This window comes from Stegodyphus dumicola, chromosome 4 (genome assembly GCF_044657685.1).
Source record: "Stegodyphus dumicola isolate Sdum_Otavi_A_Nest chromosome 4, ASM4465768v1".
In the NCBI taxonomy this organism is placed as follows: Eukaryota; Metazoa; Arthropoda; class Arachnida; order Araneae; family Eresidae; genus Stegodyphus; species Stegodyphus dumicola.
Window position 1 is genome coordinate 12,261,307 of NC_140771.1, and position 14,345 is coordinate 12,275,651.

Here is a 14,345-nt window from a genome sequence, read left to right on the forward strand (position 1 = left end):
AATATATCACCAGTAAAATCACTACACACATCTTCAAGAATCATATGCAAATTTCAGGAAGTAACCAGATGACACCGATCTTACATCACAATGACGAGAGTGTAAGAGAGTGATATATAAGGAATACAGGCAAAGAAGTAAAATTGTTCGCAGGCACTTTATAAGCATTTTAGTGCAATAACCGAATAGTTATGACACAAAGGACGCATTTGGAGGATTTTTTACGTGGTAGAATTATCGGCCGTCTGGAATGTGGGCGTACCCAACTGGAAGTATCAGACAAACTTGGAATTGCTCAGAGTGTCATCTCCAGGCTTTGGCAACGATTCCAAGATGATGGTAATGTGAGTAGACATTCACAGATCGCCCCAGAGTTACAACGCCGAATGAGGACCGGTATTTGGCAGCTACTGCCAAAAGAAACAGGCGGAGCACAGGCTCAGACCTGTCTCGTCAGCTCTCTTCAGCCACTGGTATGACAATTTACAATTTCAAGGCAGACCGTGTACAGATGCTTGGGCATATTGCTGTATATGCTCGTAGACCTGTCAGATGCTTTCCACTTACTGCAACTCACTGTCGCCTGCGGTTAGCTTGAGTAGAGAGCATGCATTGTGGACACCGCAACAGTGGGCTTGTGTGATGTTTTCCAACGAGTCCAGGTTTAGCTTGCAGTCTGGTTCTCGCCGGACTTTCATATGGAGAGCTCCAGGCACCTGTTACCACCAAGAAAACATCATTGAACGACACCGTTACGGTGGTGCAGGAGTGCTCGTTTGGGGTGGAATTATTCTGGTTTCCAGAACTGACCTGCATGTTCAAATTGGAACTATGACAAGCCAAATCTATCGGGACGTCATTCTGGAACAACATGTACGTTTGTTTCGGGGCGCCATGGGCGCACAAGTTGTGTTTATGGCTGACAACGCCCGTCCTCACTGTGCAAACATAGTAAGCGAATGCCTTCAATCGGAGGATATCACCCGTATGGACTGGCCAGCATTCTCACCGAACTTGAATCCAGTAGAGCACGTGTCGGACATGTTTGGCCGACAAGTTGCAGCCCGTCAGCCTCCTCCTACATGTCTACCGGAACTTTGGAGAGCATCGCTTTTTGAATGGTGTAATATCCCCCAAGATCAGATCGATAATTCGATACTCAGCATGCCTAGGCGTTGTACGGACTGTATTGCATCGTCTGGGAGGCATACAATGTATTAACAACCAACCATGTAATACTGATTTTTTTGTAAATAGTTTTTTTTTTTTTTTTTTTTTTTTTTTTTTTTTTTTTTTTTGTAATTTGCTCCAGGGAGGAAAAATCGCTAATTTTTTTAATAATATCAAACCTATAGCATCTTTTTTTTGCTATTTACCTTTCGTTTAATAAATAAGCTTTACAAATAAGTCAAATTTGTTTTGCTTCCAACTCTTCCTTTGCCTGATTTTGCATTATTCTTAATTTATGGACATGAGTGTAGTTAACTTCATAAAAACCAGGCCACTAAAATCAAGGATGTTCTCTGTTCTGTGTGAAGATATAAGAGCTGAGCATCAGTCTTTGCTATTTTATTCCTCATCCAGATGGTTGTCACGTGGTAAGGCGGTTCAATGTGTCTTTGAACTAAGAAGGGAAATAGCGATATTTTTGAGCGAGGAAGGTCACAAGCATTCAACAGATTTCTACAACTGATTATTTTTATTGAAACTTTCTTATTTAGTAGATATTAAAAATTTAATATACTCAATCTTCAGCTGCAAGGAAAAGACATAAATATATTTGATTCAAGTAAAAAAGATTGACTCTTTTTGTAAGAAAATACAGTTATGACATAACAAATTGAAAGAAAACAGTTTTGAAATGTTTCCCACATTGTGAAATTTTGTGAAAGATTCATCTTTGGAAGATAATAACAAAGCTGAGATACAAAAACCATGGAAAGCCATTTAGAAAACTTGAGTAAGAATTTCAAACGATACTTCTTTGCAGAAAATGATATCAATTTTTCAGACTGGACCTGGGTTTTAAATCCATTTGAGAATAGACCTGCCAGACTACCACTACAAGAAGAAGAACAACTGATAGATGTTTCAGCAAGTACCATACAAAAGTCTTTTCCAATGTCTTATCTTTGTGAAATTGGATTTTCTGCAATTGCTGCCTTAAAATCTAAATACAGAAATAAACTTCAAGTAGGAAAGAAACTCGGAGTGGCCATCTCCAACATGAAACCAAATTTAGAGAAGTTGTGCACCTTAAAACAAGCGCATGTTAACCATTAGTCCTTAGAATGTTTCTTTGTCATTGTTAAATAAAATTTCAATATTTTTTAAATCTATCTGTAGCATTTTATCATTATCATTTTATTTTCAATCTGTAGTGTGCCCCACAATCATGTAAATGTGCCCCCTTAGGGGGTTGCCCCACAGTTTGAGAAACGCTGCTGCAGAGCATGACTTTGTCGGTATCGTAATTTATGCTTTTTGAATCTATGTATAATTTTGTCCTATCTGCTGATTTGTTCCAGTTAATCCTTCCTGATTGTTTATGTCAGTGAGCTGCAGTGTTGTTTTCTGTCTCTCACACCCATGATATTGCCAGGTTAAAAAATGTTATATTGAAAAGTACAAAGTTTAATTTATAGTAAGTAACATTTTCTTGCATTTTAAATCTTATTAGGATAAGCCATTAGCATTCCACTGCAAAGTCCTCAAAAATTTGTATTGAGAGTCAGATCTCTTGATAGAGCTGTAGATCATTTTGCTGTAAAATATGTTGCCTGGGGTACACCACATGAATGTAGATCTACTTCACACCTTGCGGAGGTAGATCTACTTTATGTCAAGAGCTTCTCCTTCAAGCTATTGACTTGGAGAATGATTCCTGCTCTTCAATTGTCGATTACTGTTTTGACCTTCTGAACTGGTTCTCAAGTAATGACAAAGAGGTTGTACTTTAATAGATTCCTGCCCGTTGTAGAGTTCAGGGTAATGAGGCTGCCAATTTCTTGGTTAAGAAGGGAGTTTATATCCTTCAAACAACCTGGTGTCCCCTATAAATCCATTAAGTCAGCTATTAGGAAAGCCCTCGGGCACTCCTTTTTCCAAGAACTCATAGATTGAAATAGAAATTAATCATGATTTTGACAGTTTCTGGAAGTATTCGAATAGCCTAATAAGAAATCTCTTGCATTGTTCCATCTTATACCTGGCGATGACTGGCTTTGTAAGCACCTCAGTGAATCAAAACGTTGCTTCTGACTTTCTTGCCCTTTTGCAATAAGGAAGACATGAACTTGCTATATCTTTGCAAATGCCTGCACTTTCTCATGTTTTGATTTGGGAGTGCTACTGGGTGGCATAGAGCCTCCTGAGTGTATAGGTATACTCATTTCGTTTATTGTCTGTGTTTTGTACTTTATTTGATGCTCAACTGTCTTGTAATGAGCAAATTAGAAATTTAAAAAAATCTTATTAGGAAAACTAGATGTGCAGCTTTAGCTTATTTTAAGTATGTACAGTCTCAAAAGTCGTTAATTTGGACACCCATAATCCGGAACCAAAGCTACAAACTTTCTGCGCATGCGTCAAAGTGATGCATGCGCATAGGACCTTTACGGCTGCTAATATGCGTTTAATGTATAATGGACGGTATAAGCTAAGCTAAAATTATCTAATTCAGTTAATGTTGCAGATTGCGTTGTTCCTTAATCTTCGAATTGGATCCGGCTTATTATTTTTTGCAGACTGTTAGAGCAATTTTATAAAAGTAAGCTTGAACTTTCGATTATGTCAAATAGAATTTCTGATATATATTTACTAATATGTAAAGGATCTACAAAGCGAAAGTATGTTTCGAAGTCCATTAAACAAAAGTGGAATTGCTGCAAAAAATGACCTAACCATTCCAAAATCTGTTTATCAATTTCACGCTGCTCTGCGGCGGAGGGGGGAAACAGAAATGCTGCGGCGTGCAATGAATTGGAAGTTGATCTGTCAGCACTGTCCTTATCTTCAGGGCAGATGTTTTCATTTTATTTGGCTTATAATTCCTTACTAAATGTAGTATTTCATCTCGATGTATTCCGTCTTTGATATGATTTAAATCAAATTCCTCGTCATTATAATTTGCTTCCGATAGTGAAGAAAGTGACACAGAGGTTATTGAAAACGAAAAAATTTCAATTGACAAATTACTCGGTATTCTCGACACGGCAATTATAGGACTTGAACAGCGGAACTTTGTAACTGAACAAAAAATTATAGAATTGCTTATAGAATTAAAGAGAAAGTATTATCACATAAAACGAAGCAACTTAAAAAACAACTTACATTGAAAGAAATGTTTAATAAAGTGAACAAATAAATATTAAGCTTTTTTTTTTTTTTTTTTTTTTTTTTTTTGTAAATTTTGATACCCTTTAGATCATAATTGTTCTTTATTTCATAAATTACGGTTTCATATTTTTTATTTTATAATTTCTGCATGCCCATCTTACTAGATTTAAACTGATGATCTATAATCTGGAAAAATCGATAATCCAGAATCGCCGAAGTCCCGACGAGTCTGGATTAACGACTTTTGACTGTATTTTGTTTAAAAAACTTTATTACTACAATATTCCTTTAATTAAAAATTAACTCTTTCTTAAGGTTATTGTTGAAGGATAATTAATGAGTGAATAATTAATGAACTGTTTAAATAATAATACATTTTCCTAAGGGATCCCCTTCAGGCAATGTCAGTCTTCTGTGGTATCCTAGAAAGCCTGATTATCAGTGCTGTTCAGTTAATTATGTATTAGGTTGCTAAGTATATGCTAAAAACCTTAGAAGCGTACTGTAAACTCATATTTTGTATAAAATCAAAAAGATAAGCCTTATTAGGAATATCATTATTAAAAGTTGGTAACAGACATATTATTGATTTGCTAATTCTTAGGCAGATTTTTAATCCTATCTCTATAGAATTGAGCCAGCTTAAAAGCAGAAAATTTTACCATCCATCCATTTACTCAGCTTTACCTCATTGTTGAAAAGCCCTGATTTTATTTGTTGTAAATTGTGTAGAGGTGTTATAATAAATTTATACTTTTTGGTATATTTGTTTACATTTGGGTGACATGAAAACATAGAGAAATATCACTTCCTAGTGGTGTTAAAGATTTCTCAAATTATTATATAGCTCAAAATACTTCAGCTAGCTGTGCATTCGCCACCGTCCTGGACAAAATATCGATGACATTTTTTGCGTACTGTTTTATTATTTGCTTTTTTGTCAGTTTTATGTGCTGTGTATTGTTCTGTTAGTTCAATACAATTGTTAAATTTGATATTAGTTTGAAACACATTTTCTTTTTTCCCTCTTTTTTTTTCCCCAAAGATTTAGTTTCATCTATAAATGCATCATTGTTCTTATTTTAAAATATTTTTTTTCAGCTAATGCTTTTGGTTTGCCTGTTACATTTCACCGAGCCTTTGACTTGACAGCTGATCCCGAAAGAGCTCTTGAAGACATCATTCAGTTGGGATGTTCTAGAATTTTAACTAGTGGGCAACAGGTGTCTGCTTATAAAGGAAAAGACAAAATAAGGGAATTAGTAGAAAAGGTAATTTATGGTTTCACCTATCTTTATCACATCATTAGAAACTGAAAACAGAGCATTTTTTGTGGGTAATTTTGGAAAATTTTGCATTAAATAAGACAATTTTGAGTGTCAGCAACTGCCACAAATAATTTTTGAAAAAATTCTTTCCCTTCCCTCAAGAATTATTGCATATCTTCAAGACATGTTTTGAGAATTATCTATATTTACTGTTTCATTTTTGTTCTTTTATATTTAACTAACAAGAAAGGATAAAAATGGTAGGCCAGTTATTTTCTTTCTGTTAAAAATATCAGTACTTACTCGTTTTTCTTTTTCAAAATTGCAATTAACTTTCACAAAAAAAAAAAAATTTATACAGTTTTTTTTTTTTTTTTTTTCTTCTCCTATAAAAATAGAGCATACTGAAGATCAGGGATACATGAAACCAAAGTGAAATTCTGATGAGCATATTATGATGTTACATTTATCCTATATTTGTGATAAATTGCATTTTTTGGTTGCATTGTCAAAAATACTCGATGCCAAATTACATAAATACCAAAATTGCCTATCTGCATAAACATATTACACTGCATTAAATACATAAAATACTACATTTTCTGACTAAACCAAGTCATAAAATATTTGTAAATTATAATATTATTTATTATTAATTATTATTGATTAGAATTTATTTTTTTATGCCTATTCTTTAATAAAGTGTATGACTTACATTTTGATTATATTATGCTAATTCTTTATTTTCCGGAGTAGTTCAAGTTATTTATTATTAACTGAATGATTCTGGAGCAGGATTTATATTAAAATAATGTATTTCTTTCTGTGCCTCCATATTTTTTTATATAAAATATAAGGCTTTCAAGAAGAAACTGTATATCTGTGTTTATCAATTTGAATAATCACATATTACTAAAAATTTAATAACATTGAAAAGTAAGCTTAAAAGCTGCATAAATCATGAAACATTTAAATTAGTTAATTCAATCCTATGTCTACAGATAATTGATTTTATGTTTTCAAAATTACACTTGTAACCAAGTCTTGCAGAATTCATACATGCCTACTAATGTACATTTTTTCAGTTAAGTACATTATTTATAATTAAATACTGGTTATTACTAAACAATATTGTCATCATTCCATTGCTCAGGTTATCCAAAACTTCAATTTTATGTCATTTTCTCACCTTCAAATAAAATTTGTCATTCCATTCTTAAAGATTTCATTTCTGGTATTAAGTCTTGAATAATTTATGTCATATCTTAACATATATTGGCCAAATTGTTCGTCAAGGAACACGAATATTATGTTTGAAAACGGAAAATAAATAAATATTTAATAAGCAATTACAGCTGGGCATGTAATCATAATTTTGACTTTAGTTCTACAAAAGTTATCCGTAAAGCTTCTTTAGATGGTGAACTGGGTGTTCTTAAAACTGTTCTCATTCATAAAGATCAATTTTTATGAATGGGAAACAAAGTATATGACAATATCTTTAGTTACTAACGCTAACTCTAATCCGATACTTAGTCACACTTTTAGAATTCAATATCTTACTTTTTCTGGCTTTATTATTATTTTCCACGACGGATAGTGCTATATTCTTATTCTACATGCATTGCTCCAGGTATAAAAAGATTGTACTCCTTCCATTTTGTTCAAAAACATTTTAGGAAATATTACTAACACATTAATTCATTAATATTCCTAAAACATAAGCATCGTGATGTAAGAAAAGCTCACCTGTGGCAGAATAGGTATAACTGCTGAAGACATTTAATTAAATCTCCGCAGGAACGAATTGCTTATATAGGCGTTTTGTGAATTTTTCTTTGTCGTTTATCCTGAATTAGAGCTCGTTTTCGTTAGACTATATTATGCAAACACATCAGTATTGTAAGCGTATACCTATTTCCCGCCTTGTCCTCCCCCCCCATACATTAAAAAAGAAGTAAAGGTGTTGGAAGAGTTATTGCCGTTACATTGACCTGGTTTCCTCAGAGCAACTCTATATCTGAAGACCTTGCAATCACGCATCACGCGAGAATTAGTATTTTTGCTAGTTCTCGCTTCGAAATAATGCCATATTATGCTAGCAAAAGTTATTCAATTGCTATCTGTTCTACTCAGGATGCGGCTATTGCCCAAGCGCCTAGAATAACATAACGGTATAGTTTAAAAATGTGTTATAGCTTATTGTATAAGTATTTGTGTCTTTAAAAGAGATTTTTAAGCCATTGTATTCTGTTACATTACCTCCCACCCTTTTTTAGAATTAGTCATCAAAGGTGTTTCATTGAAGCTGTGCAAAAAAGATTTATTGATATTTACTCTGAACAAGCAAAAGACAATAGTGTTTTGAAGACATTTTTGGTACTTACATATTAGCACAACCACCTTCGCTGTCTTCTTTACAGATAAAAGGTAAAAATTGCTTATCATGTGCAAGTTCACAATTTTCTTGGCAATTTTAAAAAACAATCCCAAACTATCGATAGTTATCATAAGTTGGCAGATGCTATCAACATATCAAAATAAATAAAAATACAGCAAAATTTGAAATACAAATTTTAATTGTTGAGTAACAAATGTATGGGCATATTACAAAATTAAAATTTTTTCTCAAAATCCTTCTGTTTTTTTTAGCACTGTTCCTCTCTCCATGCATACACCGATCTCTTTTCTCTACATCAAAGGATTTCACAAACTTAGAATTTGCACTGGCTATCTACTAAACTCATATCATCGCTGTTCCCTTTATTGATTTTTGAGAAAAATATTATATTCCTGCAGAACATTTACTGCAGTTTTTTTTCTATTACTGGCAAATTATGCAAGCAATAATTTAAGATTGAGTTAAAGGCAAAAAATATCACAATTTGTCTATAAAAAATGTTGTAACTTGGAATGCAACAAAAAGATTATATACAAAAATGGCAATGTTGCTTGACTGAAGGGTTGTTATGAGCATGGTTAGTTGAGGAATGTTTATGTGTATGGTTGCCAGAGTTTGGCAAATTTTGAAAAACTGCCATATTCTACTAAGGTGGTTGTGATAATATGCAAGTACCAAAATTTTTTTAACAAAGATTTGGATACTATGTAACAGATTACACTGGTATGGTCTGTTGTATACGTGTGTCCTTGTATATATGATATGCTGAGTTATTTATAAATGGTCTGTTTAAAAGTAAAACCAAAAATATGATACTTTATTTTAATATTTTGAGTATTGAAAGCCATTGTAAAGATGTTAAATATGTAAAAATCCAACTCGCATTTTTTTTAGTGTGTGTGTCTGTACATGTGCATATTTGTATGAAATTTGCATTTCCTTTTTTTAGAGTGTTGGTTTTAAATATTATTTTTATTTATATGTAATTTATCTTTTAGGCTGGTTCAAGAATTATCATTATGCCTGGTATGTATAATTTTGATTAAATTACGTATATATTGTAATCGCTTTTTAAATAGAGGGTGAGTTATAATTGCCTTCAGGGTTCTGTAATGAACCCATTAAACTGTCACCAAAAAGTGATAAGTTAATATAACTAAAGGTGTAATGAAAAAATGAAAATTTGAGTAATTTTAAAGATTTTTTTTTACAAGTTCTTGATGTGTTCAGTTTTTGTAGCATACTTAATATGGTCAAAAGTCGTTAATTTGGACACCCATAATCCGGAGTGATCTATAACCCGGACCTCAAAGCTAAAAACTTTCTGCACAGGCGCTGCGCATATGTGTAAGACCTTTTACGACTGCACATATGCGTGTGCGCAAGTGCAGAATACGTTTTCGCGTGCGCATTTTATGTATTACGGACGGTATAAGCTAACATTATCTAATTATCTATTTCAATTAATGTTGATGATTGTGTTGTTTCTTAATCTTCGAATTGGATCCAGCTTATTATTTTTTACAGACCGTAAGAGCAATACTGTAAAAGTAAACTTGAACTTTCGATTATGTCAAATAGAATTTCCGATTCTGGAGCTCCAAAAGGATCGTACAAAACGAAAGTATGTTTCGATGTCCATCAAACAAAAAGTGGAATTGCTGCAAAAAATGGATAAAGACATGAAGAATGTGACAGAGAGGTTAGTGAAAATGAAAAAATTTCGATTGACAAGTTAGTCGGTATTCTCGGCACAGCAATTAACGGGACTTGAACAGCGGAACTTTGTAACTGAACAAGAAATTATGTCTGTTTATAGATTAAAGAGAAAGTATTATCACATAAAACAAAGCAACTTAAACAACTTACATTGAAAGAAATGTTTAATAAAGTAAACAAATAAATATTAAGCTTTTTTTTTTTTGGTAAATTTTGATACCCTTTAGATCATAATTGTTCTTTATTTCATAAATTACGGTTTCATATTTTTCTCGACGAGTCCGGATTAACGACTTTTGACTGTATATATATTATTCCTGTTTGATCCATATTAACTGTAGTGTTGCATGATTGGTATGAGTGACAGCTGATAATGCATTTTTCTGAGTGCAGCTGTGATAATGCATTTTTAATGCAGCTTCAGTAGAATAATTTACGTGGCACAAAATCTGTTGGGTAAGATGATCATGCAGAATGAATTTGATAAATGACAGTTGCATACCCAATCCATTTATTGAGAAATTTTTTACCGAGATAAACATCAGTCATTTTCTTTGAAAGTAAGATAGAATTCTATCTATTTGTTCAGATATTTTAATAAAACTGAAACAGTGCCCTGCTATGGCCGTCATACAGGTGATTTGATAAAACATTTTGCACGAGAGATTGTCTATCGGAAATTCTAAAGCTATGCTGTTTTTAAATACTTTTAGCACAATGAGGTATTAGCCCAAATGCTTTCGAAATGTGTATATGTCTGTAAATGAAAAAAAAAAAAAAAAATGCCCTTTTGGGCATAATATAAATTTTGAAAGCTTTCAGATTTTTTAGCCCATGGGGCATTAGTCCAGAAAAGCTATTAATTTCATTTCGGCATTTTGCGTTGAAAACTTTAAATGTCCAGTTTACTTTACAGATTGTTAACACCAAATATTAGAAGTTTAATGAAATTAAATAATAAAGTATCTGCACAAATGTGTGTATATTTCTCGCATTGTGATAAAACAACAGTACTTCAAATTTTGAATATTGAGCATTTCCACCCGAATATAGGCATCTGGAAGCCCGAATTTCGAATTTGTTTTATTATCTATTTCACATTTTGTAAAGCATTAACAAATTTTTGTTAACAAACTCAATGATTTCAAAGCAAGCAATGCCGACACTTTGCAGAAAAAACATTATCTCCATAGCTGTGTATTGGAAATTCTAAAGCTACGCTCATTTTAAAATTATTTTGCGATATTGCTGTTGAACTGAAGTTTATGGTTTAAGTGCAAAAAATGTGGTACTTAATAAGTAAAGGTAACACATGAAAGGTTAAAAAAAAATGCCGCTGTGGGCGTAATGTAAAATCTGAAAGCTTTCAGATTTTTTTATTATTATTATTATTTATTTTTTGATATATTCACTATCTACAGCAGAGGTGGCCAAACTTTTGGGATCTGTGGTCTACTTCACATTTAAAAAATCGAAGGCGGTCTACCAATGGCAGAGCAAAATTAATGTAATTTATTTTCGGTAACAATAAAAAATGGTAAATTATCTAATTTTTCTAAAAAAACTTAATATTTAGAAAATAAAAATTTACTGACGAAAATAATCAAAATATTCATATATCAAAAATTGAACCATCCTATTCACTTCGTTTAGTTGAAATTTGGCACTCTATATCTGTGACAAGTTTATCATATTGTGTGGCTGGTATGAGCTTATTGCAATGCGTAAACACAAAATTAAATGTCATCTGTTAAACGCGACCGATGTTTGGTTTTTATGGCGTTCATGGTTGAAAAAGCAGATTCACAAAGATACGTCGATCCAAAGTAGGATTTCATATACAAAATCAATTTGTAAATATTTGGAAACGTTTCCTCAGAAATTAATTTCCAAAAATCAGTATCGCTAGATGCTCTGGATTTAAGAAATATATCGCATTTAATTTGATACTTTCTACCTTGACCGTGATTGATGTGGTATCTATTAAATGTCCTATTTTTTAGGATACTCCATCAATGTTGATATTTTCATTAAATGGAAATATCTTAAAATTGAGTGTTTCTTCAAACCTAATTAAGTCAGTGAATCTTCTTTCAAATTCTTCAAACAAAACAACTAAATGTTCGGCGAAATCTTCGAAGTCTCGGTTTGGATTATGGATGCACTCTTCCTCCATTTTTTTAAAGTTTCTCAATTCATGTTTTCTTAATTGAGACGAATACCTTTTTATCATTTCTTTGAAAGTTTTAATCACGCTCATCATGTCTGTTAAACATTTATTCTTTCCTTGTAGATTTAGGTTTAAGTCAAGTTTTGCAGTGATATCTCAGAGAAAAGCTAGTTTCATCAGCCATTTCTCATCTTCCAATTCAGTAATGTGCTCTCCTTTCATTTGTAGAAAATTTTTTATTTCTGGTAACAGAATATGAAACCTTTTTTTAAAAAGTACCACGGCTTAGCCACCTCATGTCTGTGTGCAATAAGAGATCTCTGTACTCTGATTCAGTTTCTTCCAAAAGCGCCCGAAATTGTCGTCTCTAAAGACTTCTTGAACGAATTGAATTGACGATTTTGAAAGCAATTTGCATTATATCATTAGACTTTAGTATTTTTGAACATAATACCTGTTGATGGATAATGCAATGATAGCTGGTAAAACTGGGAATTGCCTCATCATTATTGCACAAGGCAATAAAACCACTGTTTTCTTAAATCAGTATTGTTTAAACCACTGTTTTCTTAAATCCAGAGCATCTAGCAATTCGATTCCCGAACATTGCTGGAGCTCCATCTGTTGTAATAGAGACCAATTTATATGTTGGAAATCTTGTCTTATCAATAAAGTTTTTAAATGAACTGTAGATATTTTGGCCTCTTGTTTGTCCTTTCAATGGAATTATAGTTAAGAACTCTTCCTTTGAAGTCATGTCTTCGAAAACCATTCTCACAAAAATGCATAACTGTGCAATGTCACTTATATCCGTGGATTCATCAAATTGAAGTGATAGAAACTTACAAGCTTTTAAATCGTCATTTAATAAATCCTCCAAATTATTATTAATACCTTCAGTCTGTCACATCACAGTGTTATGCGACAAAGAAATATTATTTTTTGACGATATTATTTCAGATTTGTTTTTAAAATTGGGGAAAAGCACTTCTCCTGCTTTACAGAAAGCTTCTTTTATCAATTCTCAGACTTCGAATGTTTTTTTTTTTTTCGCTTTATCAAAACTTCTGTAATTTTAAACGACGCCAATGTTACTGCATTAGCTTTGGTGCCTGGTCTCTTAAATAACGTTTGCTGTAAATGTAAATTTAACTTTTAATTCATGCACTTTAACTTTTCGAAGTTCACTGCCAATTGGAAAGTCTGTAGCATATTCTAAGTGCATGGCTTTAAAATGTCTTTCGACGTTTGCTTTTTTTGGTAGTGCTACACTTGAGTTACATATGAGACAAACACATTTCTCCTTCACCATAACAAAAAAGAAATCATCTTCCCACTCATTGTGTTAATGGTATGTTTTACTTCTCTTAACACTAGTACCTGGCTGAGTCATTTTGGACGAGTTGTTGAAACAACAAATTATCGTATTAGTGCGGTAGGAAGTGAGCGACCTGCAACGTAAGACGATTAACTGAGAACTGAAACTAAACAGGTGGGTGTGACGGGTAGACTAGTCGACTCGCCGTGCCGCTATTATCGTGCCACCTACTGGATATAATCTAAGCATCCCAATTTGTCAAGTTGTTTCTATTTAATTCTCCACTGTAAAACGGCAAATTCATTGTATTACTTTGCACAGTATGTTTTAGGTTTTAAAGCATAAACTATAGTAAATTTTTATTTTAAATAATTCATTAATTCTATGTCATAAGTCATAAATTAAATTATTAATATCCAAGGTCATTATCGGGATGGTCGCGCAGACTACCTAAAATGTCTTCGAGGCCATCCCTGATCTACAGGCTCATGTATGAGCTATATCATTTCCTCAGACAGACCAGTGGCTCAATATAGGACTCAGGCAGACCAATATCTTAAAGGCATAGATCTTTTATAATATCGCAGTGAAGCCCATAGAACTGCATTTGTGTTAAGTAGTGGTTTATAAAAAGCTGACTCATTTTTGTGTTCAGACTTTATTGTTTAAATGATATTAAAATTGTTATTTAATACTTAAATTGCTGAAATAATATTAAAATCATGTTTTTTTAAAGTAACTCCGAATTCATATATTGGAATTAGTTTTGAGTTTTACTATGTAAAAATATGCTATCATTCTGAGACAGGTTGGTAGACCCTTTTAGAAATCTGTAGTGAACATATTAAAATGTCAATTGGCAAATCATTTTTCATCCTGACGCACAGCCAAACATTAAAAAAAAAATTAAGGTAGTTTCTTACTTATCTTTTTCACTTTCATGTTAATATCCGGACTTTTATGTTAAAACATATCTATATATAGTTTTATCTCAATGTATAGTATTTAAACCGTTTTGAAGTATAATATTTAAACTTTCTCAGAACGTATTTTCATTACATCATACTCATAAATGGGAAGTCTTCTGATATGTAAATATTTATTTTTCCTTTTTCTCTTTATTATTTTTAT

The 14,345-nt window shown here is 32.4% G+C and overlaps 1 protein-coding gene across 2 annotated transcripts in view; it reads left to right on the forward strand.

Annotated features, from left to right (window-relative positions):
- LOC118191488 (uncharacterized) overlaps positions 1–14,345 on the forward strand; it is a 32,944-nt gene that overhangs the window by 17,953 nt on the left and 646 nt on the right. For both annotated transcript variants that reach the window (XM_085814566.1, XM_085814565.1), the window contains exons 6-7: positions 5,440–5,609; positions 9,006–9,033. In XM_085814566.1, coding sequence (XP_085670692.1) covers positions 5,440–5,609; positions 9,006–9,033 — 198 coding nt within the window. The remainder of the gene's footprint in view (positions 1–5,439; positions 5,610–9,005; positions 9,034–14,345) is intronic.